Raw genomic sequence first — 25,933 nt, forward strand, 5'->3', positions numbered from 1 at the left:
AGGAACAAAAGAAGAAAAGGCACACTAGCCTGGGAACTTCCTCTCTGCCCAGAACATTGGAGGCTAGACACCACACCCCCTCTACAGTATTTATAGGAACTCAAACATTGAGATCCCGCTCTGTTCCAGTAACAAGAAGCCGAAAGCACCAGCCTGAAGATGACGAGTGAGACCTCGTCGAAACGTCGCCTAGACACCCCAACTTTTACACGGGAAGACACCCGAGGACACCAAAACCTGCATTCCTGTACCCGTGAAAATCTACGAAAGCATATATATATATATATATATATATGTCTAGAAAGCTTGGTACCTAACATAATCATTATCTGGATGTTTGACAGATAGCAATGAAAAGGGAGAGGGTTAATGAAAGGTGAGCCAGTTCATTTGTCTGTAGGGCACAACTTAAACGTAACCAGCTACATATTGTTATTTGTCAACTGCCTAACAATTCCCCTGCATTCCAGGGACAGGAAGCAAACCCAGGAGGTTTACAGAAGGTCTGATACATGGTCGGTAGACTACATTCAGTTTAATGGGTCACAGATTATGTAGGCCTGCTGTAGGATCACAAACAACGTCATTCTCTTTGTAATATCACTTTTTAACAAAGGAGGAACTCAGAAAGGCTGGTGGCAGATGTTTCAGAAGTTATTGTAGGGAGGTTATAAAGGTATGGGCTGGCTTTATATAGGGAATATATACCGTATATGTTCTTCTGAATACCTATTTGCTGAATAAATCTTGGGCATAAAATAGGGGGCATGTTTTATTTTCTTTTAAAAACCGATTCATGCATGGATAGAATAAAATGTAGTTGTATGCATAATTCACTGTGGAACTGTTAAAACCTTCCAATTTTACAAAGGTCTGTAATGAAGAGGCAGTTCTAATGTAATCTTTTTTTCCTATAGGATTCCCTTGGGTATTTACATATTAAAACATTTAACCGGAATGAAAAAGCATTTCAGTCAATCCCGTGAGGCTGACCTCTTAACAGTTAACTTGTTCAGTTTCTAGTCACATTCTTAGTTGAGAAAATAATTTTAAAATTAACCCTGTGGATACAAGATGACTGGGGGCTAGCCTGGACATTGGCCTTTTTATAGATTAATCAAAAATAAATAAAATTCCCCAGATATGAAATAGCTTTCTCAACAACATCAGGGTGGAAACTCTTACAAAAAAAGAAAAGAAAATTAGTTTTGGGTGCATTAGTAAAACATAGTAAGAGGTGACCAAACAATTTGTGTTCACATTAAAATAAACTGGCCCTACATAAAAGTCTGCTCAACAAGCAACATTCAACAAACTTAAAAGATTCAAAGTATGTCCATTGTGAAAGACAGGTTAAGTTCTATAAACATGGTTTGATTGGGGAGTTTATTGTTCTCCCTTGTTTGCATTGTGGGAGCTTTTGCAGTTTCCAGACAGTACTTCATTTTCAAAAGTTCAGCTTTTAGCAAATGCGCAATGGAGTTCAAATGTAGATGCATCTTGTGTAGCCAAAGGGAATGCCTCTTAATACCATATACCAGCTTTGTTTGTCTGAAACGACGCATGGTTCCCCTTCAGTGCCAGATTTCCCATAACTCTTCAAGGTGCTCAAGCAACAACAACTGCAACCACACAATGAAGTGTTGATAATTGTTAAGAAATGAGTCAAATGTTTGCATATCCTTTCATTGTGTGCTGTTGGTCTGGCAGTTCCCTCTTCAGCAAATATCTGTGCTGTAGCTGAGATCTTCTGTGCTCCATTATCTGTGTGGTGCTGCATCCTTTTCAAGAAACATCTCATACCTCATTTACCCTCTTTATTCTTTCCACTTGACTTCTGAATTAGTGGGACCAATTGTGGTTCCTCCCTCCTCTTTTTACTCATTACCTTGCTCTTTCCTTTTTTACTTTTCATCTTCATCTCCTTCACTCATGCTGCTAATGGATGCTGAGGCGGCTTTTGGGGAGGAAGGAGGCGAAGCCTTTCTGAAGAGCCAGGGGGAAGGGGGAGATGGAGACCGTGATGGAGAACGCCCTCGTGTTGGGCTGCTTGTGGGGCTTTGCCTTGGAGACAAGGCTTGAAGCATGCGCCCACTCCGCTCTTGAAACATCTGCTTCTGGAAAGCAAACAGAAAGGAAAATAAGTATTTTCTTTCTTTCAGCACACTAGCAGTCTCAGCAGCAGATTGGTGTGTTCTTGCACAAAGCTTGGGAATTACTGCTATAGAGACTACTACGAACTAATTTGGGAAAATAGAAGCAAAACAGTAGTGGAACAATTTATAGGCGTTTTTATTTTAAGTGGACTGTGCGCTCCTTGCCTAACTTCTAGAAATTGTATGTGGGCACAGAATGTATTATTTCACAAATAGTTATTATAATAATAGCATATTAATGGATGCACATTGCTGGTCTGAGAAGTTAGCACGCTTGGAACTATTCCTGTACATGCAATGTCAACACTGAAAGCAATGTCTGATATGGAAAATTAATGTTAATAACAATTTTGACAGTAATAGCAAGTTATCATGTAAAAGCTCACCTTTTGCAGTTGCTGACATGGACTTAATTTTCCCCCTCCCCCAGGACACATGGGCTTTACTGTCATTAAGCTTTTCTTTAGAACAATGCCACCTCTGATTTCACTCTTCAGTGGATAATTTTATGTGGCTTGGCACTACAAAGGCCTTCATGTAAAATTGCTTCTAGTTCCTTGCTCTGTCATTGCTGCCACTCTCAATCACACAAGAAACAAAAATTGTTTCCTCTTTGAACTTTCCGTCTATAAGTCAGTGTGCAGTCATACACTACAACTGCACCTCCTTAGGACCAGTCTTAGTGCTTTACATAGCAGCTTTTAGTGTGCAAAGTGCTTTTTAAATCCTAGCTTGTGGTTAAAAAAAAAAAATGATGGCAAAGGGCATGCTTTGCAGAAGTGTGATCCCAGGTTTAATTCCTTGTATCCCATTAAAAGGATATTGGGTAAAAGGCCCAAGACTTTAAAAAGTCATAGCTAAGCAGAATAGATGCTGGACTTTGTAGTTTCTTGCACAACACCAAAAAAGAAGACACAACACAAAGCCTATATAATGCAAATTGACAATGAATTGCTTAATTTAAATATATCTCATCATAGTGAGGAAGACTGACTGGGCGAGCTGTGCCCCTTCTCGGTCTGCTGTCCAGGTGCTAACTGATGATGGGCATTTTTAGTGCCGCTGTTCTCATGGTTTCATTATCATTACACTGGACTTGGAGTGGGCACCCCTTCAAGCAGAGGACTTTCCTCAATAAAGTCAGAAACTTGGTCAACCTAGCCAGACTAGATTGATCAATGGTCTGGCAACACAAAGTAGCTTCAAATAGTCATACTGTGGCTTATCTATGGCTATATTATTCAAATCTTCCAAGTCCAAATTAACTACACACTGCCTCTGAAAAAAGACTATAAACGTTTCCTAATGTGTATCAGGTATGTTTTCCTAATATTAATATTTACAGTGCACAGAATTTGCAAAACCAGTCTGTTGTAAATCCTGCTGCAACTTGTTGTAGCCTCCACTGATATTAACAGAGATGGAAGTAAATATAAAGCACAGTTTAGAGTATGTACCCAAGCTCCGTCTGGCCCAAACAGCTCTAAAAAGTTCCCAATAAATTCTCTAGACTTCTCTTCCCATTTCTGAATGAGATCATGACTTCTTTCTTCCACTCGGTTCACAAACTCTTTCGACTTTTCTTCCACATTCTTCACTTTTTCTTTCATTTTGTCCACCTGGTTCTGAAAGCGGTATTTCTTCTCCTGGTAAACATGAAAATAAATAATTTTGTTCCAGGTCCTGCTAGTTCAAGACTATATTGCTCCAGATTATAGAGGGTACAGACAGAAACCATCACATTGGTGGAGAAGGGAATAACTGTTATCTGTCTCCAGTAGGCACCCATTTATTACATGCAGCCTGTTTTGAAATTGTGGCCTCTTTGTCCTCTTTATGAGTCCAGCACTGCAGCTGTTGGGTAGATGGCTAGTATAGCAGAGGCATGATGGGGTGACTAGTGCAACATAGTACTTTAAGTAAGAATCTCAACCTGAGCCCACCTGCTGGCTTTAGGTGTAGTAGAGGATGCTGTCATGGACAGTATTGAACTACACTCCAATTGCATGTCTGTTGGGTGTCTCTACATGGAATGGAGGACTACCATCTTTTGCTACTCCAGATGCTCACCCAAAGAGAAGCTGGGAAGCAAACTGAACTTTGGAAAAACAACCTACAATTTATTTATTAGTCTGTGGGACAACTTGTGGCTACACAAACCATTGCTTAACTTTATGCGTGAACCAGGCTACTTTGATACTGGTCAGGTCTTTCATTCTGTTCACTGCTGCTGTGCTCTTTTTAATCCTTTGTGCTTATTAAACACACATGGCTTTAGTTTTTTTGATACTTCTGAGTATTTTAATAGCAAAGCTGTTTGGAAACACTATAAATAATTTCATCTTTTATTAAGCAACATTGGCCAGGCAAATATGCCTGAGAAGCTTGCATGATGGGCATGAGGGCAACAGCATGCTGTTTCCCGCCAGAATCAGGTATTCAGAGGCATACTGATTCTGAACATGGAGGTTCCTTTTAGCTATCTTGGCTGATAGGAAAGGCAGAACTGTGTGAGGAGCTTTGGGTAGGTGGAACAAATGGAAGGTGTTGTGTCTTAGTTTAGTGGATAGAATTTGGTACTTGCATTCAGTTTTCTCAGTCTAGAATGACGGCTGACTGTAGACATTGGGCTGATGAAGAGCTGGGTGTATATATATGAGCTTCCTAGACCTTGTCCCTATTCTGGCATGTCCCTCTTCTGGGCAGGAGGTGGGTTATAATCCAATTTCGACGTTGAACATGACTTAAGAGACCAATGCACTTACATTAATAAAGCTGACATTCAACTCCTTAGCGGTGTATCCCCTCTGGAGGTTGCGACGGGCATAAACATCATAATCACGTACAATTCTTGTAATAATATCTGAAGTTGATATGCCCTCAGTTCTCTGAGTTGGTACAAACATTCCTGATTAGAAAGGAAAAAGGAAAAGAGCAATGATTAACCTCCAACTTTCATATAAGAATCATTTGTTTGAGAATGGCCTCATTCTGGCCCTTGATTTTTTTTATTTTATTTAAATACTTGCCAAACTATCTGCCCAATTCAGGACATCATGTATTTGTTTGTTTGTTTGTTTGTTTACTGAATTTCCTTGAATTCTTGAGCAATCAAAAGTAATAATTTGCTTATTTCTAATCTTCTGTTCTCCAGTAAGGCAAATCTTGGTACAACAACCTGAGCAGTGTCCTCTACAAAGCTCAGGGATGGAACTTTAAATACTTTGCTCTTCGGCACTGTTAATCGTGCTGATAACAACTTAAATTAAAGATATTTCTGTCATCACACAGGAACTTAATTTGTTCTCTTGGGATCAATATTGACCCCAGTAAAGATAGTGGAAAGATTCCAATTCTCCTTAAGAGGATGTAGTGTGAGTTCACTGTCTCACATAAAATTCAGAAGATTCTGTGTAGAAACTAGCCTACAAGGGCAAAATTTACACTTGTTGCTCTGCCCACTTTATCCTCTAGTCTCTGTGGCCCCTGGAATGTGGCCCAGAAGGGAATGTGGCCCTCAGTCTAAAAAAGGTTGCCCACTTTAAAAACACCTAGTGAAAGCATACACTGGCACCCACCTGCTTCCTTTATATGCTTGTAAACATCATCTGAACCAGCAGAAGAATATGGAATGTCATCATGGGCTACAAAATCAATCTGGAATACATGGAAAAATGAAGAAATGAAATTAGGTTGACCCTTGATAAAGGCTTGGTTGTTAATTTTAAAGCATAACTTATTTACTTGCTTTTACCAGCTTTCCTATGAACTTAGGTTATTACTGCAATGCATATTTCTTTAACACATTTTAGGCTATTGTTAATCGGTGGTTGTGATTAATATGTAGCACATGAGATTATGGTTTAATTATGAACCTTTCTTTTAGAGAAATGCTTTATATTTGTGTAAGTGATACCAATAAGGAACCTGATTGCACAGATTAGCTCAGCAATGAGACGTGTTTCACCCTCCAGGTGGGTGTTGGACTGCAACTCCCATCAGCCCCAACCAGCATGGCCAGTGGTCAGGGATGATGGGGGTTGCAGTTGAACAACACTTGGATGGTCACAGGTTTCCCATGCCTGAGTTAGCTATTATGTTAAAATCAGTGAACTTGCTGAAGGAAAAGTATTTCACAATATCTGAGAGTGCTTGCTTGAAAACGCAAGGCAGCCACTAAATTGGGGCTATTCCAAAAAGGTGGAGTGACCACCTACGGTAACATTATTGGCCATGATCTATTGTTATTGTTGAGCAGTGTTTTTATAGAAGAAGAGTTCATAGAATCATAGAGTTGGAAGAGACCACAAGGGCCATCGAGTCCAACCCCCTGCCAAGCAGGATTTGATATCCCGCCTTTCACTCCCCTTCAGGAGTCTCAAAGCGGCTAACATTCTCCTTTCCCTTCCTCCCCCACAAGAAACATTCTGTGAGGTGAGTGAGGCTGAGAGACTTCAGAGAAGTGTGACTGGCCCAAGGTCACCCAGCAGCTGCATGTGGAGGAGCGGAGACGTGAACCCGGTTCCCCAGATTACGAGACTACCGCTCTTAACCACAACACCACACTGGCAATGCAAAAGCATTCTGTATTAGTTAAGGCCAGGTAGTTAGTCTTATCATTCAACTGAGTACTGGAAATTTTCCAAATTTTCTTGGATGTGCTACAGTAAGAGAAACATTTAAGCCGGTGCACTCGGTGTACACAGGTAAATTTGCACATCAAGCTCTTGAGTCATTAGACTGCACTGTTTGAAGCAACCCCAAATTTAGGTACTACAATACCTACAGCAAATCAATTTTAATAACCCCATGACTTTAAATAGATCAGACATTTTAACGTATGCATGTTTAAATTTGTGCCAAACACTGCTCCTTGTAAAACAAGGGAGTGTGATGGGGTCTCAGTTGCTTTTCCAGCCCCCAATGAGCCCTCAATCCACTTATCTATCTGCTTCTGCTTCTTTCTCTTTTGTCATTTTTTTTATTTCTTTATTTGGTGGTGACAGAAAGAGAGTGAGGTCTCATTTCCTGCTCCCTTCACATGCATTTGAAATGCCCCTTGGGAAAATGAGGATTCCTCCCAACCTTAGCACCTGCATCACCACCACAGTAGCATCTCAAGGAAAGTAGAGGGGAGGAAAGACATCCCTTGCTGCTGCTGCCATTGCCACAGCCAGGTATGGGAGGTCAAAGAGGAGTGGGAGTTAATTTCTAGCTTGGATTACAGTTTGAACCAGAAAGGAACTAAGAGAAAGAAGGAAATGGCCCAGTTCAGAAGAGTGGCATGCTTTATATGCATGCCAGATTCATATTCTAAACAAAAGTCAGCAACCTCATTAAGCTTCCCCCCCCTTCCTCATCTGTTGAACAAGGAGAGAAAGGCACCTTATGTTTTTCCAGAAACTCCGGTGTGAGTGTCCACGGAGCATCTCTGATTACTTCATCAACGTAGCGGCAGTGTCTGAGGGCCTCATACCTCTCTGCTTCATTCATTACAGTGAAGCCTTTAAACTCGTGGGTTAGATCATCACTGCAAACTGACATACACACATGAAAAAAATCAGAACAGAACAACACAGGCTCTGTAAAACGTAGTACATCTGTTTGGTTAGAAATTCTTCAAAACTATCTTTTCTCAGTTAAATTGTCAAACTAAATCATACTTGTTCATGACTGTGAAATTAAAACAAAACAACGCCCCAAAAAGATGTTACAAACAAGATATAACGAGAAATGGTTGCATCAACTCTGTGCCTTGATACAGGCTAATCAAAGGCGATTGGGCTGCAGTTCAAATTATCTGGCAGCACAACTGGAAAAGAATCAGATTCTCTGATTACATACACCATGTATAGTAGGCCAGCATGCTTAAGGCATAAGACATCTGAAGGCAGCCCTGTTTAGGGAAGCTTTTAATGTTTAATAGGTTATTGTATTTTAGTGTTCTGTTGGAAGCCGCCCAGAGTGGCTGGGGTATAAATAATAATAATAATAATAATAATAATAATAATAATAATAATAATAATAATTTTATTTGCATTTAACTTGTGCTCATTGAGCTTTATGCACTTCACAAAATAAAAAAAATGGGGCAGAAGGGGGGTGGCATCTGGGGGGAGGCTTTGGCAATCCCACCCACCCACCATTGCACTATATTCCTGGGAATATTCAATTTTGGTTTCCCAGGAATGTAATCCCTGCTTAAATAGCAGGTCTCTTGTAATTTGCTATCAGCAATAGCTCCATGTGTCTTTTCTGCCATAATTAGACTTTTCTAAAACTCACTTAGCCATCTGAGGCTCAGTTTGAGATATATTTATGGGTCTCTTAGCTTCCTTTCCACTACAAGTACTGCCATCCTTCAATGCCAGCAACTGGTGAACAAAGTAGTATTATGCCCCAGCACAGAAGCTTGGATAAGATGCTTTTCAGTGCACCTCATGCTATCATGATAGTTCTATGGGATTTAAGAAAGAAGAATCAGAAACTGATTCTTGATTAAATCTTAATTTAAAATTCTTCCTGATTTTGCTCCCATCAGATCTGAGATTAACTACCGTACATCCACAGCCAATAATGTACTTGCATTGGGGTGGAATTAAATACACATTATATGGAGATCAGATCAAAGGTATAAGGTTCAAGATCCCATTTCTCACAGTGGCTAAACAGATGCCTAAGGGAAGCTCAAAAGCGCAACATGTGGGCAGTAGCTTCCTCCTCCTGCGGTTTCACAGTGTTTTGCCTCTGGGTGGGTTCAAACTAGCAACCTCCTGAGCATGCTCGTAAAGACTGCACCACAGATATGATCAACCCAATGATAATATTTGTTCAAATGCTAGCCTTACCTCCTACCAACAAGTAGCTATTAGGAAACAGAGTTTTGGCTTGCATAAGAGCTCTAGCATGGCCAGCATGGAAGAGGTCGAATATTCCATCTGCATAGACTCTGACAGGTCTGTCCACTGTGGGAGCAAGGAAACAATGTCCCGGTCAAAGCAGAACTGTACCTCAAATCTGTGTCAGACTACTGTGAGGTATTCAAAATAAAAAATGGGTACATTCAAGCACCCCTACTCCCAGATTTGGTGAATTAGTTCAGATTAGGACAAAAGAACAGCAGCAATGTAGAAATAAGCTACCAGTCTGAAGAATTTACGTAAGTTATGTGTATATCATTGGACCATATGTGTATAGCAGAGCTAAAATGCAGAACTCTCCTAAGATGTGAAGCATATACAGATTGTTTTAATAAAAAAACTAACAATAATACTTCATTGTAGAAGATTTCAGATATTTGGTGGTTTGCTTTAATATCAGCATGCCACTGCTGCTTAGTGAGTTTCTAGCTAAGATAGAAGTTGCTCCCTTTCACCCAAACATTTTATGATAGGATCAAATTTTATTCCCCACTGTCCATATGCTCTGTCTATACAAATGTACTCTCTGTAATCTACGAACAGACAAATGCATACATTATAATGACTATCTCATATTAGATTAATGTCAGCATTCACACACTGACAATTCCAGACCAATATTGCAACTGTCAGTTTTCACTGGTACAAGTTGGAAGCATGGGAAATACATCTAATATATGTGATCTACAAGTAGCAAACTTTCTTCCTTGTCCATGAAAAGAAAACTGTGCTTAGAGGAAGACTCATTCCCTAAACTTCACTCTCCTGAAAATACAGTATAATGGACTGAAAAATATTGGATCCAAACCTCTTTTTCTACCTAAAGACAGTCACAAAATTCAGCTGAGGTTGTCAGCACTTACAGATATCTCACCTTTCACTTTTTTTTTTTACTTTAACACAGGTACAATAAAAAGCATGTGCAGCAATTGACTAAACAATTAAATAAACAACTAAGCAATTAAATAAACATCTTTTACGTTTTTCCTGTAAAACTCCTTATCAACCTGCAAGGGCAAGTATCGAAGCTGTATTCCATGAAATTGATTTATATTTCATAAATCCAGAAGACTCACCTGGTGTTCCAAGGCGGGCCTGAGCAATAGTTAGCTTCTCATGGGGAGCTTTGCACTGGCAGCTTGTATCACCTGCAAACGGAGCAGGTGCAGACAAAGTCTAGAGACAGGGAAGGGCAGATTGGGGTAGGGTGGACCAAAACATATTGTTAATTATTGCTCTGTGCATGACCTTTCTGCTCATTGTCATCACACAGAAGCACTTGATATAGGAACAAAGTATGTTGTTTCAGTCTTGAAGAGAATTGCATATATATTTTTTAACATCCTAGAAGGAGTTCGTTTTTAGTCCAGCTTTTGGAAGTATGCATGCCGCTTTCAAGTCACTCTCTCACTGACTTCAGGCTGTGAGCGAGAGAGGCTTCATTCTTAGGATGCTGGTTACAATAGATATTTTCCCCATGTTTGCTTCTTCTGTACAGCTGTCAATATAGTAAGACTGGCATCTTTCAGAGGTACACAGCAGAGTATTTCTGAACATAGCTTTAAAAGAACAAAACAAAACTAACAGCCAAGGATTTTAAGGCATGAGTAACCAAGGTAGTAGCCTTCAGATGTTGCTGGACTACAATTCCCATCAGCCCCAGACAGCATGGCCAATGAACAAGAAGGATGGGAGTTGTAATCCAACAGCATCTGGAGGGCACCATTTAAGGCAGAGCTTTTCAAACTTTTCATGTTAGTTACACACTTTTTAGACATGCATTATTTTGCAGTACAGTAATTCAGTTTTACTAGCAAACCAGGGTTAAACTAACCCCTTTCCAGTCCTGGGAGGAGTGTGGGGAGTGTTTATGTGACACACCTACACACTGCAGCTGACACCCTAATCATGTGTTGTGATACACAGTTTGGAAAGCTCTAATTTAAGGTCTTGTTAGAGACAAATATTAAGGGTTGTATCCAGGGGAGTAGGAAGGGAGGAGGTGGGGGAGGACTGCCTTGAGTGCCCTCAATGAGGGGGGTGACATTTGACTCGCCGCCCGTCCTCGACTCCCACGACTACCCAGAACCTTCGGGGTAAGGAGGGGAGCTGTGTCGTTTTGCCGGCGGCATTCCTCCCTTCCCCCTTTGTTTTGACAGCTTGGAGGAGGCTTGGGAGTCACGGGCAGGCGGCACACCTAATGTCCGCCATGGGCGGCTCGCTCCACCCCCAGCTTCAGGGCGAGCACACTGCTCCGGGCCCCCGAGTGGCAATAATAATAATAATAATAATAATAATGATGATGATGATGATGTATTATTTATACCCTGTCCATCTGGCTGGGTTTCCCCAGCCACTCTGGGCGGCTTCCAACAAAATATTAAAATACTGTACAATAGTCTGTTAAACATTAAAAGCTTCCCTAAACAGGGCTGCCTTCAGATGTCTTCTAAAAGTCTGGTAGTTGTTTTTCTCTTTGACATCTGGTGGGAGGGCATTCCACAGGGCGGGTGCCACTACTGAGAAGGCCCTCTGTCTGGTTCCCTGTAACCTCACTTCTCGCAATGAGGGAACCGCCAGAAGGCCCTCGGCACTGGAACTCAGTGTCTGGGCAGAACAATGAGGGTATACCGCTCCTTCAGGTATACTGGACCGAGGCTGTTTAGGGCTTTAAAGGTCAGTACCAACACTTTGAACTGTGCTCGGAAATGTACTTTTCCCGCGCCTGGGAGGGCACCCTCTGCACCACGCCCCCCTCGGAGCACACCTGCCCTGGGCAGTGTGAGCATATGCTCTGCTGCTGGTTGTGTCCAATGGCAGTGTCAACAGAAGGCAGTTTGCACAACCAATATTTTCTATTCCCCTTCTTGTGCCTGGAGCTTCTTGTAACACCAAAAAACCTTTCCAGAAGGCAGGGGGGTTAACAGCAGAGGATGTGTCTTAACCATCAATGCTTTCCCCTATTTCTTGTTAATTTGGAGATATGCTTTGATGGGTGAATTTGCCGCCCAGAAAAACCAACAGTTCTGCCCAACAGGGACTGGGAATAAACTGGGCTTGCCCATACACACATCCCCTTCAAGAGTCCACATCCTTTTCCTCAAAATGGTTTTGTCCTAGGTAGCTGCAGACAAGGTAACCAACTTTGCGGCATATTTCTCCTCCATGAACTGTTCACAGCAACACAAATGAAAATAATTGCTCCTGTCCTTTCAGACAAGAGAAGGATTACAAGAGCCCTTGATCCTTCCTGTTACTATAGAAAGTCACAATTTTTCTTGCTTATGTTTTCAAAGCAGTCCTTTAGGAACAGAAAGCTTTCTTAACAAGAACCAGATACATCCCATTTTAGACTTGATATTTCAACTCTACATTGACTTCTGGGAGCCATTCCATTGGGTCTGAATAGCTGCTTAAGAAGGGATGTCATTTTCTAATAAAAAAAGAGGCGGGTCATTCTAGACATTCTGCATTTTTAGATGACGCGAACCAGGAGCACTGTACTATGTGATTTTCCTCAAATGTGTTGTTTAGCTTTTAATTCCAATAAAATCTATGGCCCAGATAAGAAGAGCTAGTGCTGTCTTTCCGTGCACTAAAATATTTCTGTCTATTCCGGAGCACTTGTGTCATATCATATCCTTTAACTGCTCTTTAAAAGTCTTGAGAGCCATAAAAGAGAACTGAATAATTAGGGCAAAGAAAACATCTTGTTCATTACCACTGCTATCTGTTACATAAACATGTAGGGAAAGTAACATTAAAGGGATTTTTAAGCATGTAAAATCTGTTACATATACCTAGTACTACTACTTCTGATGTGCAATGTACACTTAAATCAAACTTTAAGGGTTGGGTTTTGTGGAAACTGACTGACCACGTAGTACAGTGTTTCCTTTTTATTATACATGATCATACAGTCTGGGCTCTTTCCTATATTTTCTAATCACTGTCTTTCCCCCTTGTGTCTTTGTAATAGTTGAGTGCTAAACTGCCTTTTTATTTCTAAGCAAGGTCAAGTTACACAACATCCAGTCCAATGTGGTTCACGCTGGGATAAAGAGGAAGGTAGAGATGTTAAAACAATAATGGCTATGGTCCCACGCCTAGAAGATGATAATCTTGACTTAGCTAGTAAAAGGCTGTTTCCTGGGAGATAACCTAAAGAAAATAGACCTTTTTTTAGTCGTTTCTCTGCCCTCCCACCCCCACTCTTGCATCTCTCTCCTTGCTTGGTAGAATAAGGAAAGCTTTTTGATTATGGATGCTTGGGAATTCTGAAATGCCTTCCTTTGCCACACACTGAACAGTTTATGCTAGCATTACAGCTTATCAGAGGGAATAGTCTTCAAGCCTTTAGCTTCAAAGTTTTCTTCCGGGTCCTGTGGCCAGCATGACTAAGCCACTTCTGGCGAACCAGAGCAGTGCATGGAAATGCCGTTTTTCTTCCCGGTGGAGCGGTACCTATTTATCTACTTGCTCTTGATGTCCTTTCGAACTGCTAGGTGGGCAGGAGCTGGAACTGAACAATGGGAGCTCACCCCGTTGCGGGGATTTGAACCGCCAATCTTATGATTGGCAAGCCCTAGGCTCTGTGGTTTAGACCACAGCACCACCCGCATCCCACACATTTTACTGGGTTGCCCCAGCCACTCCGGGCAGCTTTCAACATATATAAAAACATAAAAAATAAACATTTTTTTAAAAAAAAACATTCACTATGTAGAATTGCCTTCAGACAGCTTGGGGTTCCGATAACTCCATACCCTCCAACATTTCTCTAATGAAGATAGGGACATCCTAAGGAAAAGTGGGACATTCTGGAATCAAATCAGAAACTGGGACGGCTTCTAAATAGGGACACTTGGAGGGTCTGCCCTTGCAGGTTCAGTGGCACTGGGAGTGCACCAGGTAGGAGGTCATGGAATGCAGAAGGGACCCATTTTCAGCCAGAGGGTTCACATTTTAAGGGACTTTAATTCCCCAAAAGGGGATGGCGCCAAGGGTAGGTGGACTGGAGGCAGAGGCTCAAAAGCCTTCGTTCATTTCCAATTCTGATCTAAGCTATTCCTGTTGCCTTGCTCCATAAGCTCCCTCTGCTGCTCTGTAACAGGACACAAATTCTCTCATCACTCCAGTGAGCAACACTGCAAGCCTATACCTGTCTACTCAGATTTAAGTCCCACCGAATTCAAGTGGACTTACTCCCACATATGTAGCTTTGCATAGATTGAAGCTTAAAACACGTGAGTTCTACTCACAAAATCTCTGGGTGTACATAGGGTTTATGAATTATCTCAAGGAAGAAAAATGGAAAACAATGTTCTACACACACACACACACACACACACACACACGCTTATATTCTGCCCTTTTGGTATCTACCTTATTCTTGCTTCCATTTTGGGTTGAATGTGTGGCTCTACTACACCTGATTAGAAACTGGCGGTTCCCACACTGCGATAAGTGAAGCTACAGGGAACCAGGCAGAGGGCCTTCTTGGTAGCTGCGCCCACCCTGTGGAATATCCTCCCGTCAGTTGTAAAGGAGATGAGTAATTATATATATTTTAGGAGACATCTGAAGGCAGCCCTGTATAGGGAAGCTTTTTAAGGTTTAATTTTGCTATGGCCACCAGGCCTTTGGTCAGGGCGCAGCCTGACCCCCTCCTCTAGCAATCTGCACAGCATTTTGCTTGATGGGTGCCATTAATTTGATTTTAATTTGATTTTAATTAATTTTATAATGAATGTTTTTAGAATGTTGGATTATTTTGATTGTTGTTAGCCGCCCTGAGCCCAGCTTCGGCTGGGGAGGGCGGGATATAAATAAAATTTTATTATTATTATTATTATTATTATTATTATTATTATTATTATTATTATTATTATTATTTTCATATATGCTGGAAGCTGCCCAGAGTGGGCAGGGTACACATAATAAATTATTATTATTATTATTATTATTATTATTATTATTGAATTTATATACTGCCCTATACCTAGAGATCTCAGGGCTGTTCACAGAATAAAATCAAAATATAAAACCACAAAATATATAATCAAAATAAAAACAACTACCCAATAACCCTCCCCCAACAAAACCCACATTTTAAAAGGGCATAGGATGACAATCAAATCAACCAAAGGTTAGGTTAAAAAGGAATGTTTTTGCCTGGCGCCTAAAGGCGTATAATGAAGGCACCAGACAAATTTCCCTGGGGAGGGCATTCCATAGGCAGGGAGCCACTGCAGAGAAGGCCTGTTCTCATGTTGCCACCCTCCAGACCTCTTGAGGAGGAGGAACACGAAGGAGGGCCTTAGAAGATGATCCCGGGGTCTGGGTAGGTTCATATGGAAATAGACGGTCCTTGAGGTATTGTGGTCCTGAGCCATTTAAGGCTTTATAGGTCAAAGCCAGAACTTTGAATTTGGCCCAGAAACTAATTAGTAGTCAGTGCAGTCGGACCAGGATCAGTGTAATATGTTCAATCTGTCTTGCTCTGGCAGCTGAATTCTGCATTAGCTGAAGTTTCTGAACAGTCTTCAGAGGCAGCCCTACGTATAACACATTGCGGTAATCTCACCTTGAGGTTACCAGAGCATAGACAACAGTAGTTAGGCTATCCCTGTCCAGATGGGGCAAAGCTGGGCCAACAGCTGAAGCTGATGGAAGGCACTCCGGGCCACTGAAGCCACCTGAGCTTCGAGTGATAGCAAGGGATCCAGGAGTACCCCAAGCTACAAACCTGCTCCTTCAGAGGAAGTGTAACCCCATCAAGAGCAGGTGATCTCCCACCCATCTGGTCTAGGGAACCACCCACTAACAGTACCTCAGTTTTATCTGGATTGAGTTTCAGTTTGTTGGCTCTCATCAATCAATCAATGCGTTCCTATGGAAACCGCCTTCAGACCAGGTCCGGGGACAGTCTGTCCCCCGACCTCTTCTGAAGGCTGGGGGGGGGGAGGGCTTTTTTTTCCCACCGCCAGCCTTCAGAAGGCTGTTCTGAAGGCTGGCGGTGGGAAGAAAAGCCCTTCTCCCCACCTCCCGCCCCGCAAGCTCCGGGGACAGGAGGGCTTTGCTACCGACCGCCAGCATTTTAAAAGCCCCTGGGACAGCGGAGACTTCTCCGCTGTCCCGGGGCGATTTTAAAATGCTGGCAGGCGGCAGCGAAGCCTCCGCTGTCCCGGGGCGATTTTAAAATGCTGGCGGGTGGCAGCGAAGCCTTCGCTGCCGTCCCCCAGCATTTTAAAAGCCCCCGGGACAGCGGAGGCTTCGCTGCCGCCTGCCAGCATTTTAAAATTGCCCCGGGACAGCAGAGGCTTTGCTGCCGCCCGCCAGCATTTTAAGATCGCCCCGGGACAGCGGAGAAGTCTCTGCTGTCCCGGGAAGGCAGGCGGGGGGGAGCAAAGTCTTTCGCCCCCAGCCGGCCTTCAGAAGAGGTCCTGGACCTCTTCTGAAGGCCGGCGGTGGGCGAAAGTCTTTGCTCCCCCCGCCTGCCTTCAAAAGCCGTCGGGATAGCGGAGAAACGCGCTGCGCTTCTCTGCTATCCCGGGAAGGCAGGCGGAGGGGAGCAAAGACTTTTGCCCCCCGCCGGCCTTCAGAAGAGGTCCAGGACCTCTTCTGAAGGCCGGCGGTGGACGAAAGTCTTTGCTCCCGACGGCCAGCATTTTAAAAGCGGTCCGGGATAGCGGGAAAGCGCAGCGCAATTCCCTGCTATCCCGGACCGCTTTTAAAATGCTGGCGGTGGGGAGCAAAGCCTTTCGGCCCCCGCCGGCCTTCCTGGACCTCTTCTGAAGGCCGGAGGGGAGCGAAAGGCTTTGCTCCCCACCGCCAGCATTTAAAAGAGGTCCCCGGAGATTTCCCTATGGGCTTTCTTCTTGTGAAGCAAGCCCATAGGGAAATTCGTCTTGCGGAACGACTCAAAAACGGAAAACTCTTTCGTCTTGCGAGTTTTTCGTTTTGCGAGGCGTTCGTCTTGCGGGGCACCACTGTATCGAAAGCCGCTGAGAGGTTGAGAAGAATTAACAAGGACATGTTCTCTTGTCTCTTTCTCAACAGAGGTCATCACACAGGTTGACCAAAGCAGTTTCTCTGCCTAAACCAGGCCTAAACCCCGACTGAAATGGATCCAGAAAATCAGTTTCTTCCAAAAGTGCCTGGATCTGGTCTTTTGTAAGTGGTATATAAATTTTGTTAAATAACTAACTACACGACTGATAATGAAGTACTTTGTTAGCACATTGCCTATAAACTTCCAAGCTCCCAGAGGCCAGTTCAAATGTTCTGAAATTCATAGGACAGGAATAGCTATCATTGTGTCCGCCAGATGTTGTTGGGCTGTATGGGAGCTGCTGTCCACCACATTAGCTACCTCTGTCATGGGGTGTGGCCTTCTCTTGTGACTATGCCCCCTCAGATTTTGTGTGGCAAACTGCTTGTGTGAAAGCACTTCCATGTGAAACCAACATAATTGAATAAAGCTCACAACTTTAGTGTTTCTCTGGCAACCATCTAAATATTCTTATATACATATCCCCAGGATCACTAGAGCTGGTGTGAAGACTAAATGCTGGATTTCACTTCCCAGGAAGTGAAAGCCCCAGGAAGAATGGCCAGTTGTAATAGATGGTGGGGATTGAAGTTTTTAAACTGAATCTAACATTAGACGGACAGTATATACAATTCTGTATTCCTTATTTGTTTTCTAATTCTTTTTTTATCTGTTAGGGTTATTGTAGGCCATCTGCTCCTGTAGACCTTGCTTCAGTGAACAGGGAGGGGAGGGAGCCTTGTAATTTTCTGATCCTTTTGAGTTTAGGGGCCCAGAATCAGTTGGCATGGGAACTCTTCCAGAATCCTACTAGTTCTCTATGTTGTCTATATTTTGAGGTTTCAAACACAGACCACAATTTTCATGTGGGGTAATTTCAATCAATCAACTCCAATATATGTACAAAGTCAATTCCTGCATTGTCCTATTTATTCTCTACCACTTCAATAAATGTTTTATGCTGAATCCTGACCAAATGAAAGCTGTATTTTCTTGACCCTCGCTAACAGCACATTTATTTCATGTAGGACTTAGATTATGGATAGGAATACGTACAGTCCCACCATATGCTCATTTTAGAAGTTTAAGTGTTCCATAAATCTTGATTCACACAGTGTCACTCCTGTCTTTCATTCAAAACGCTGTGGAAATTGAAAACAAACTCTGGTAATATTAATATAGTTCTTGAAGCAATAAATATTCCCAGATGAATGCTACAACAGTAGGCAAAATGCATATGCAAGTACCAAGTTCACACTAGACCTGGTTCAAATCCACACTCAGCCATGAAGCTCACTTGGTAATTTTGGACCAGTCAACTTCTCTTGGCCTAATCTACATCATAGAGTTATTGTGAGGATAAAATGGGAACAGGGAGAACTATGTATGCCACCTTGAGCTCCTTGCAGGAAAGGCAGGATATAAAGAAACAATCAATCAATCAATCAATCAATATATTATTTTCATTCTTCTTGTCTGATAAAGGGATTCTAATATATTCCAGGATATTTTTCTTGTGCATGAGGTTTTAACAGGAAACTCTTTAACAGTTATCATAAGCACGATTCAATGCAAAATGTCTGTAACCATCTCCATGCTTTAAACAAAACATTTTTTAAAAAAACCCAACTCATCCCTATTAAAAAGTTAATTTAAGTCATGTTCATCAATTATTATGGAATTTTAATAGCGTCTAAAATAGAAAGCTGAATGTAAGCATTAAATGATTGTTTAAACACTGGTAAAAATCAAAGTTATTATTCCATCTCAGTGTTAAATAGTCTCCATGGGAAAGTATTAAACTACTGCCTACGTCACAGTGACAGCTTGGCAAATTGGCTGCCTGAGTTTTGCTTTCTCAGGAGGCAGTGATGGGAGTGATTAAATTACTTTTTAGGAAACGAAAATGGGGAAAGTATTTATCGCTATGGAAAACGGTATGCAGCCCCCAGGGTACTTTGTATTAGATTGTTGCGGCGTGGTTAGGATTAAGCTAGATATCCTTTTCATGTACCCATCACAGAATACCCATCACTGATGGCCTAGTAGTGTAGCTTACTTACTTTTGGAAGTAAACCCAATCCTATTCACACACATCAGAGGCCATTTCTTTACCCTTCCTAATTATAATCTGCTAGTGCACTCATCTCTTACAATGCAAACCTTTCATAGTAGCTCTTATAGTATCTCAAGCATAATTTATGCAACAAACAACTTCAGAGAATCACCAAGCTGAACTCTTTATTCCCCCCCTATAAAAAATCTGAGAAAATTTTTGATTGATACAAAATGTATATGTGAAACAATGGTAATGAAAATATTCAAAGTGGGTGCTGGTCTAATTCAGAACAGCCTCCATGCAGTGAGGAAGGGATGCTTAATTCTATATGCAGCTAGCTTCCTTACAAACACAGTTTCTATAGATTAATTACTGAAGAAATGCAGATTTTCTCCTAATGCTACTGTCCCAACTCATATGCTCTCAACTGCTTGAAAGTAATATCATCCATTTTGTGCACACTGGAATCCCTGAAAACCAAAACAAAAAGTGAGATCTGTTACATTCTTTTCCAGTGTTTCTCTAAAAGGCAGTTTTTGCTTTTTTGATGATTAAATCCCTTCTTCCCTGCCATTTCATTTTTTAAATCAGCAGAAAGGCAAAGAACAGGCAAGGAGTAAAGGAAGAGTTCTGTTGCAATCTGAACCTAACAAAGGGATGGGGAAAGCACCATTTTTTAATTTTATTTTTGCATAGCTCGAGACACTCAGTTGAAAGAGAGAAACATGCAACAATCCCTAAATTGTCTTTCTTAATGCAGTAGATATAATTAATACTTTGTAATACACATTTTCACAATATAGACAATAAACACAAAGAGCTAAAATGGATGAAGCTGTTTTCTAATTTCTATTCAGGCTATAAAGTACTGATTTCATTACATCCTAATAAGCCAAAGAGCTCAAATAAAGGTATCCTTTTGTCTCTTACTTACCAGTCGAGGCTGAGGACATGTGTGTTCTATCTCCTCCATGGTTTCTGAAGGAAGCTCATTAGAAAGGGATGTTGGGATACCTGTTTCTGACTCAGCATTAGTTGCAAGCACTGGCATGGCCAGTGAATGCTGCTTGCGGTGATGCCCTCTCTGCTATTCTCTTCTCAGTCAGATAATGTTTTCCTTTCTCATGTAATTCTCTCCCCCGCCTTCTCCCCCTTCGCTTCTTTTCCTTCCCTTGAGAAATTAAAGGTTTTTCTTTCAAGGAGAAGCCAAGAGGCAAGGCCTCAGTTTATCACTATAACAACCAGCTAGCAACAGAGCAGCTGGTACAGGATACAGTATTCTGATTTGCATGGTGCTTTCTGGTTGGTTCCTGTCATCATAGTACCACTTTAACTGAGTTATGTGATATATACTGGGAGGCGGGCTGATATGAATGCCAGCAGAACATCTCACTTCCTCAACACTCTTTATATGGTGCTTTTGTAGTTTTTGGTACAAACACAGATGTATTTCTGCATTATACAAATCTCCTTCAAAGCATTATTGCAAAATATATGTCTACATGGCTATATCTTTTCTGATTTTGCAAAAACAAAAAGCAGTCTTTATTTATTTGAAGAATATTGGTTTAAGACTTAATATTCTATTTCAGTACACGTTTGGATGCATGACCTGCTTTATTTTTCCTGAATTAAATGTGCTAATTGCTCATACACATTTGCATTATTGGATGCAAAAATGCCCAGTATATAAAATGGATCTAATTTAGGATTTTGCACATTCCAGACCAGTATTAACAATCAGCATGGTGAGGCAAAACAGATTACTTACAACCACCTCTCAGTAAGCAACCTAACCCTCTTATCAGGCCAACTCTCACAGTTTTTAGTTAAATCAACATGGGTGGACTTTTCCTTTGAATGCTGACATGTTAAACTGATCTGATGAATGATTTCATGTCCAAGCACAATATTCTAATATGATTTCCTCCCCAAAGACCTTTTAGTGTTTGGAAAATTATGAGCTAGAACACTCAACAGTCCAGATCAAACTTGGCAAAATAATGCAGTCTTGACACGGAAAATTTTACATTCATGTGTACAAATATCAGCAGTGTTGAGGTACTGAAAGGACAGCTCCTCAGATAAATAGTATTCATGTGATTATTATTATGTATGATTATTTTTATTTTTACATGTAACCTGAACTCTGTAGAAGGCCTACACTAATACAATAAATGCTTTGCATTCAGAAGGTCACAAGCTTAATTTCCAGCATATCCAGGTAGAGGAGCTGGAAAAGATCTCATCTGTAACCTTGGAGATTGTATGAACAATATTGAGCTACATGGACTAGTGATCTGATTCAGTATAAGGCAGGGTCTTGTGTAGCCAGTCCTCAGTTCATACTCCTAATATCATCCACACTTCAGTAGCTGAATTGTTTACTAAGCAATATACAGTAGCTGTGTGCCACTTATTTTTAAAATCTGTCATGCTCACAAATACCACTGAATAAATTATGGCTGCTTTAGATGTTTGAAATTGTGGTGTGTTTGCAAGAATCCATCTAGAACCATGAGCCCTAGATAGCCCAAGAAATCAAACTAAGGCATGTCCATATGTAGTCCCAAGCAAATCCCAAAGCTTTCATGTCATTATATACTCCAGTCAACAGTCAGTTGGATGTAGTTCCTGTTCTCAAGCACAGATAGGCAGGCAAGTGGAAAATTTGAGGTAGGCCAGAGAGAAAGAGTGTGTTTCATGGAGAGAGAGAGCCAAACAAAAAGAGAGAGCAGCCTGTGTATCTAAACCAGCAGCCTACCTAAACCTTGGATGCAAAACTGAGCTAGCATTTCCTGGAGGCTTGCTAATCCCAATCAGGCTGCAACTGGTGAGCAACAAGTGAAGTACAGACATTAAACCAACTAGGGCCTGAAGAACTCTGTCATGGTATCCATTTCTAACAGATGGCACTTATAGGTATGGAAGCTGCATTCTGGATAACTGATATATCACAAAAATAAGAGACACCTGAAGTGTATTTGGGGTTTTGCCTTCTTTCCACACATCTACTTAGATATCTATGACAGTTCATGCAATTTCATGTAGCACTTGTAGAGCTCCAGGTATGTGTCTGATAAGTGGACAATCTAGTAGATGGTTGTTTTGACCATCTTTTGTGTCCAAACCACATCACATGACTTACAGGACTCATACCCTTCAAAGACCCATATTTATTTATTTTTTACAAGATATAATACAAAGCCACCTATGGAATTCTCCTGATCCATGAAATATTCTATCATCCCAGAGATCCAACAGCACAAGCAAGAGGACACAAAGCTGGCACTGATCTGAAACAGGTCAGGTCCAGCACTCTAGACATAATTGCAGGTATTGGCCCACAGATTCTTGATGTGAGTTCAGGACCATGGCCAGCAATTTCCCAACTAAGGTAACAGAAATGACCTCAGCTCTAGCCTGGAGCAACGGTCGGGGTTTTATGGCCTAGCCAGCAGAGTCTTTCTGGGAGCTCCATCCCCTTAAGTGACCTTAAGTGACTACATCTTTAAGGACCTGTGTCTTGTTCTTCAGACACTAGCTCCTTCCAGGAGGTGAAGGCTAGAATAGTAGTTATTTAGTTGAATAACACTTCCCAAATTGGGAAAGGTTTCTTCTGTTCACTGGAAGAGCCTGAGGTCCACTCCTAAGAGGGCAGTGGTATTTCACCAGGTTTAGTGTATGGTGCGCAGGATCTAAGATGGAGGGCTCTACTAAGGAAAGGGTGGTGAGTCGGTCTGACTTCTCTGAGCAGCTGATATTTCAGTCTTAATACCAGGCCATGATAAATGTTAAGCTTTTGCAACAAAGTAAAAAGGCAACTCAAAACACTTCCAGGCAGTGGCTAACACCCACAATCCATATGGGGCTGATTATGCTTATTGTTGCTAGTGCAAATGTACTGGCAGGATCTGCATGAACCACTGCTGGCACAGTCAATATCCAGTACTAGATGGCATTTTCCTAGGGGGAACTTTTGCTTCCTGTCTGGAGCTTTGGGTACCAGTGGAAGCAGATCTCTGAAAGCACTTTTAGTTGTGGAAGTTGCTTTGACTCTAAAAACAACATCCTTAGTGAAATGGAAGCTAAACCAGCTGTAGCAGAATGACTCATAGCTAAAGCTTTACAGATAAGCTGTATTATTTAAATGTCACTTCAGACAAAGAGGATGGCTTTATGCAGAGGAGAAGGGGGGAAAGTCAGAAGAGAAAGCAAAAAAGGGCATATACCGGTAAAATGGACTATGGAGGAAGTTCAGAGTTTGTGAGATGTAGGAGTAACAAAACAAATCAAAACAGTGTAACAAAACTTCACCAAAATTCACTATATTGGGGGGTGGGGAGGGAATCAGGACCAACATTTTACTTATTTTTGTCTTATCATTAAGGCTGAAATCTTCTGCAAACTAAAGAATAATTCCCAATGAGTTTCTGTTGTATAAAAGCCTTTTTACTCAAGAGTTTTCAGTCACTGCATGAATATAAAGCATTTCTGTTGCAGGGGAATCAAACTGCCCCATTACTCAAAAATTTGTTGTTGGAAAAATATGAAAAACTGCAACATATTCTTGTAGCTAATGCATTATTGGTGGTGATGAATATTTAGCAATTATATAATACTTCGGAATGGTCAAAGCACCTTATTTAAGTTTATATACAATTGTGGTATGCCATTCTTGGGGAGATCCATCATATTCTCTCTTCCCACCTTCAGGTCTTAAGACTCACCAGCTTATACAGACTTTTGGGTTTTAATAGATACTGCTGAAATGACATATTTTTCACTGGGCTATTCTGGTGCTGTTTTCCAAGTGTTTTCTTTTTTGTGACTCTGATATGGTATTTTTAAAACTTGCATTCTTGTGGTTTTAGATTGTGATTTTATAGTTTTAGTGTTTGGAGTCATTGCTAGCCACTTTGAATATAGTTGCATAGGAAAATGAGATGGAAACCTATTACATTAAGTAAACAGAAATCGTATTAAGTATCCTTTACAACAACAGCCTTGTGAGGAAGTCAGCAGCATCGTGTATTTAGCTAGGGATGACCACAATAAAACAACAAACAGGTGCTTCTCCCCTGAAAAAAAGTATTTGATTGTGTTCTGGCTCCCACACATGGTCATAGTTTGGTGGCTGCCAAAGGCTTTATTGCAAAATTTACTTCAGTGCTTAACCATATATCAGGCTACATGGTTCAGAAGTTCAGAGCGGAGTTAGGCATAAGCTAAGGCAGTGTCCAAAAACTTGATACCCCATCCATATATGCCTTTTCTGAAGAGCAGGGGGGCACATTCATTCCTGCAGTTGCCATCCCAAGCCATAGGACTGGGCAAGCAAGCAGACACTGTTATGAATACAGGATGGGTTTGCTGGGACTGCCTTTGCTGCATCCTTGCAAATGGAGGTGGAAATGACAAGATTGGCTCATTGTCTGATCTAGCTTCAGGTGCCCCACTAGGGGTGGGAAGCACTTTGCAGGCAGAAGGCAGTGCCGCATCAAGTCAAGTCGCTCTGTCACTGTACTCTGGATGTCTGATGACAAAAGTAGAGATCTTCCCTGACAATCCACTCTGCACCTCTTCAGTACCCAGTTCAGAACCTTCCAGACAGCTGGGTCCCTCCCCAGGATCCAGCTCCACATCCCATTATTCCCCCCCGCTTCTGCCCAGCCCTAACAAGAAGTCTCCATGGGGCCCATGACACATTGGGCATCTGGCAGCCTTACCAATTTTTAATGCAAGTGCTAAAATTTGCTTACTAAGTCATAATGGCATACAAGAATATTGAAAAAATGAGGGATGTCACATCACCCACTGCAGCCTGTTTACCACAATGTAATCGTAACTTTTCTACTAAGTTTTGTACATTTAAACTACTGTCTCACTATTTTACTTTAGTGCCTTAGCTTGCAATATACTATAGCCTCAAATAATGTGTACACCCTTTTGAGAGGTGGTGGTGGAAATCAGTCATTGTGGTCTAAGACCCTAAAGCTGTATTTGCTGTAATATCTATCAATAAAGATGTGCATCTTTACATTGCTACTTCACAAGTCATTTTTGGCAAAACGTACAGATTATAAATGTTAAAATAAATAAAATCTTGTTCATGAGTAATTATCTGATTTTATAATTACATGTATGATTGATTTATTTTTAGCAGAGAGAAATAAAAGCATCACTCACCTTTCGCTGACATTTGTAGGAATGAATTGCTGCAGCTCCTTCTATTTTGCGTTTTTGATGGCCCACCATTCTTACTAATGTGCTCCTCTTTCACTTTGCTTTCTGAGGTTTTCACTTACAAACTGAGCATGTTTAAAGTTGTTCTGAGTCACCTGATAAAACGTCAGGGTGTTTTTCCCCCTCCTCAAAGAAGTGGACAAAGGTTATGCCAAGCTGTTCTGTATGACGAGGATTAAAGATCATGTCAGCATAAGCTGCTGGTGATAAGACTATTTACAATATGACGACCCAAGTCTGCATGCAGTTTTTCTCCTTCTCAAGCCTTTGAACATTTATATGCACTTAAACCCAAGCAAAATCCATTGAGATTCAACTGGAGTTATACAGTGAGAGGAACTAGCATGGTTATTTTGAATTAAAGTTGTAAGAAAGAAATAATTAAGTATGTTGCACAAACAACTTTAGAACCAGGATAAAAAGGCTATTCTTTTAAGCTGAACTGGAGCTATGGCAACAGTTTCAGTTTGTAAAATTAACTGTGTCATTGGTTAACATT

At 41.3% G+C, this 25,933-nt stretch overlaps 1 protein-coding gene across 2 annotated transcripts; it reads right to left on the reverse strand.

Annotated features, from left to right (window-relative positions):
* Positions 1–520: 520 nt before the first annotated feature.
* Positions 521–25,502, reverse strand: PCYT1B (phosphate cytidylyltransferase 1B, choline). 2 transcript variants are annotated; one of them, XM_083734511.1, is made up of 8 exons: positions 25,378–25,502; positions 10,153–10,252; positions 9,005–9,121; positions 7,542–7,693; positions 5,735–5,813; positions 4,922–5,064; positions 3,614–3,802; positions 521–2,117 (listed from the first exon to the last, which is right to left on the reverse strand). In XM_083734511.1, the coding sequence occupies exons 1-8, from the start codon at positions 25,444–25,446 to the stop codon at positions 1,905–1,907; spliced, it is 1,062 nt and encodes a 353-aa protein (XP_083590637.1). In that variant the 5' UTR covers positions 25,447–25,502; the 3' UTR covers positions 521–1,904. The 2 variants fall into 2 exon arrangements, with proteins under 2 accessions (XP_083590637.1, XP_083590636.1); XM_083734510.1 differs by lacking the exon at positions 25,378–25,502 and adding an exon at positions 20,123–20,863.
* Positions 25,503–25,933: the final 431 nt, after the last annotated feature.

This window comes from Podarcis gaigeae (genome assembly GCF_964106915.1).
Source record: "Podarcis gaigeae genome assembly, chromosome: 4".
Classification (NCBI taxonomy): domain Eukaryota; kingdom Metazoa; phylum Chordata; class Lepidosauria; order Squamata; family Lacertidae; genus Podarcis; species Podarcis gaigeae.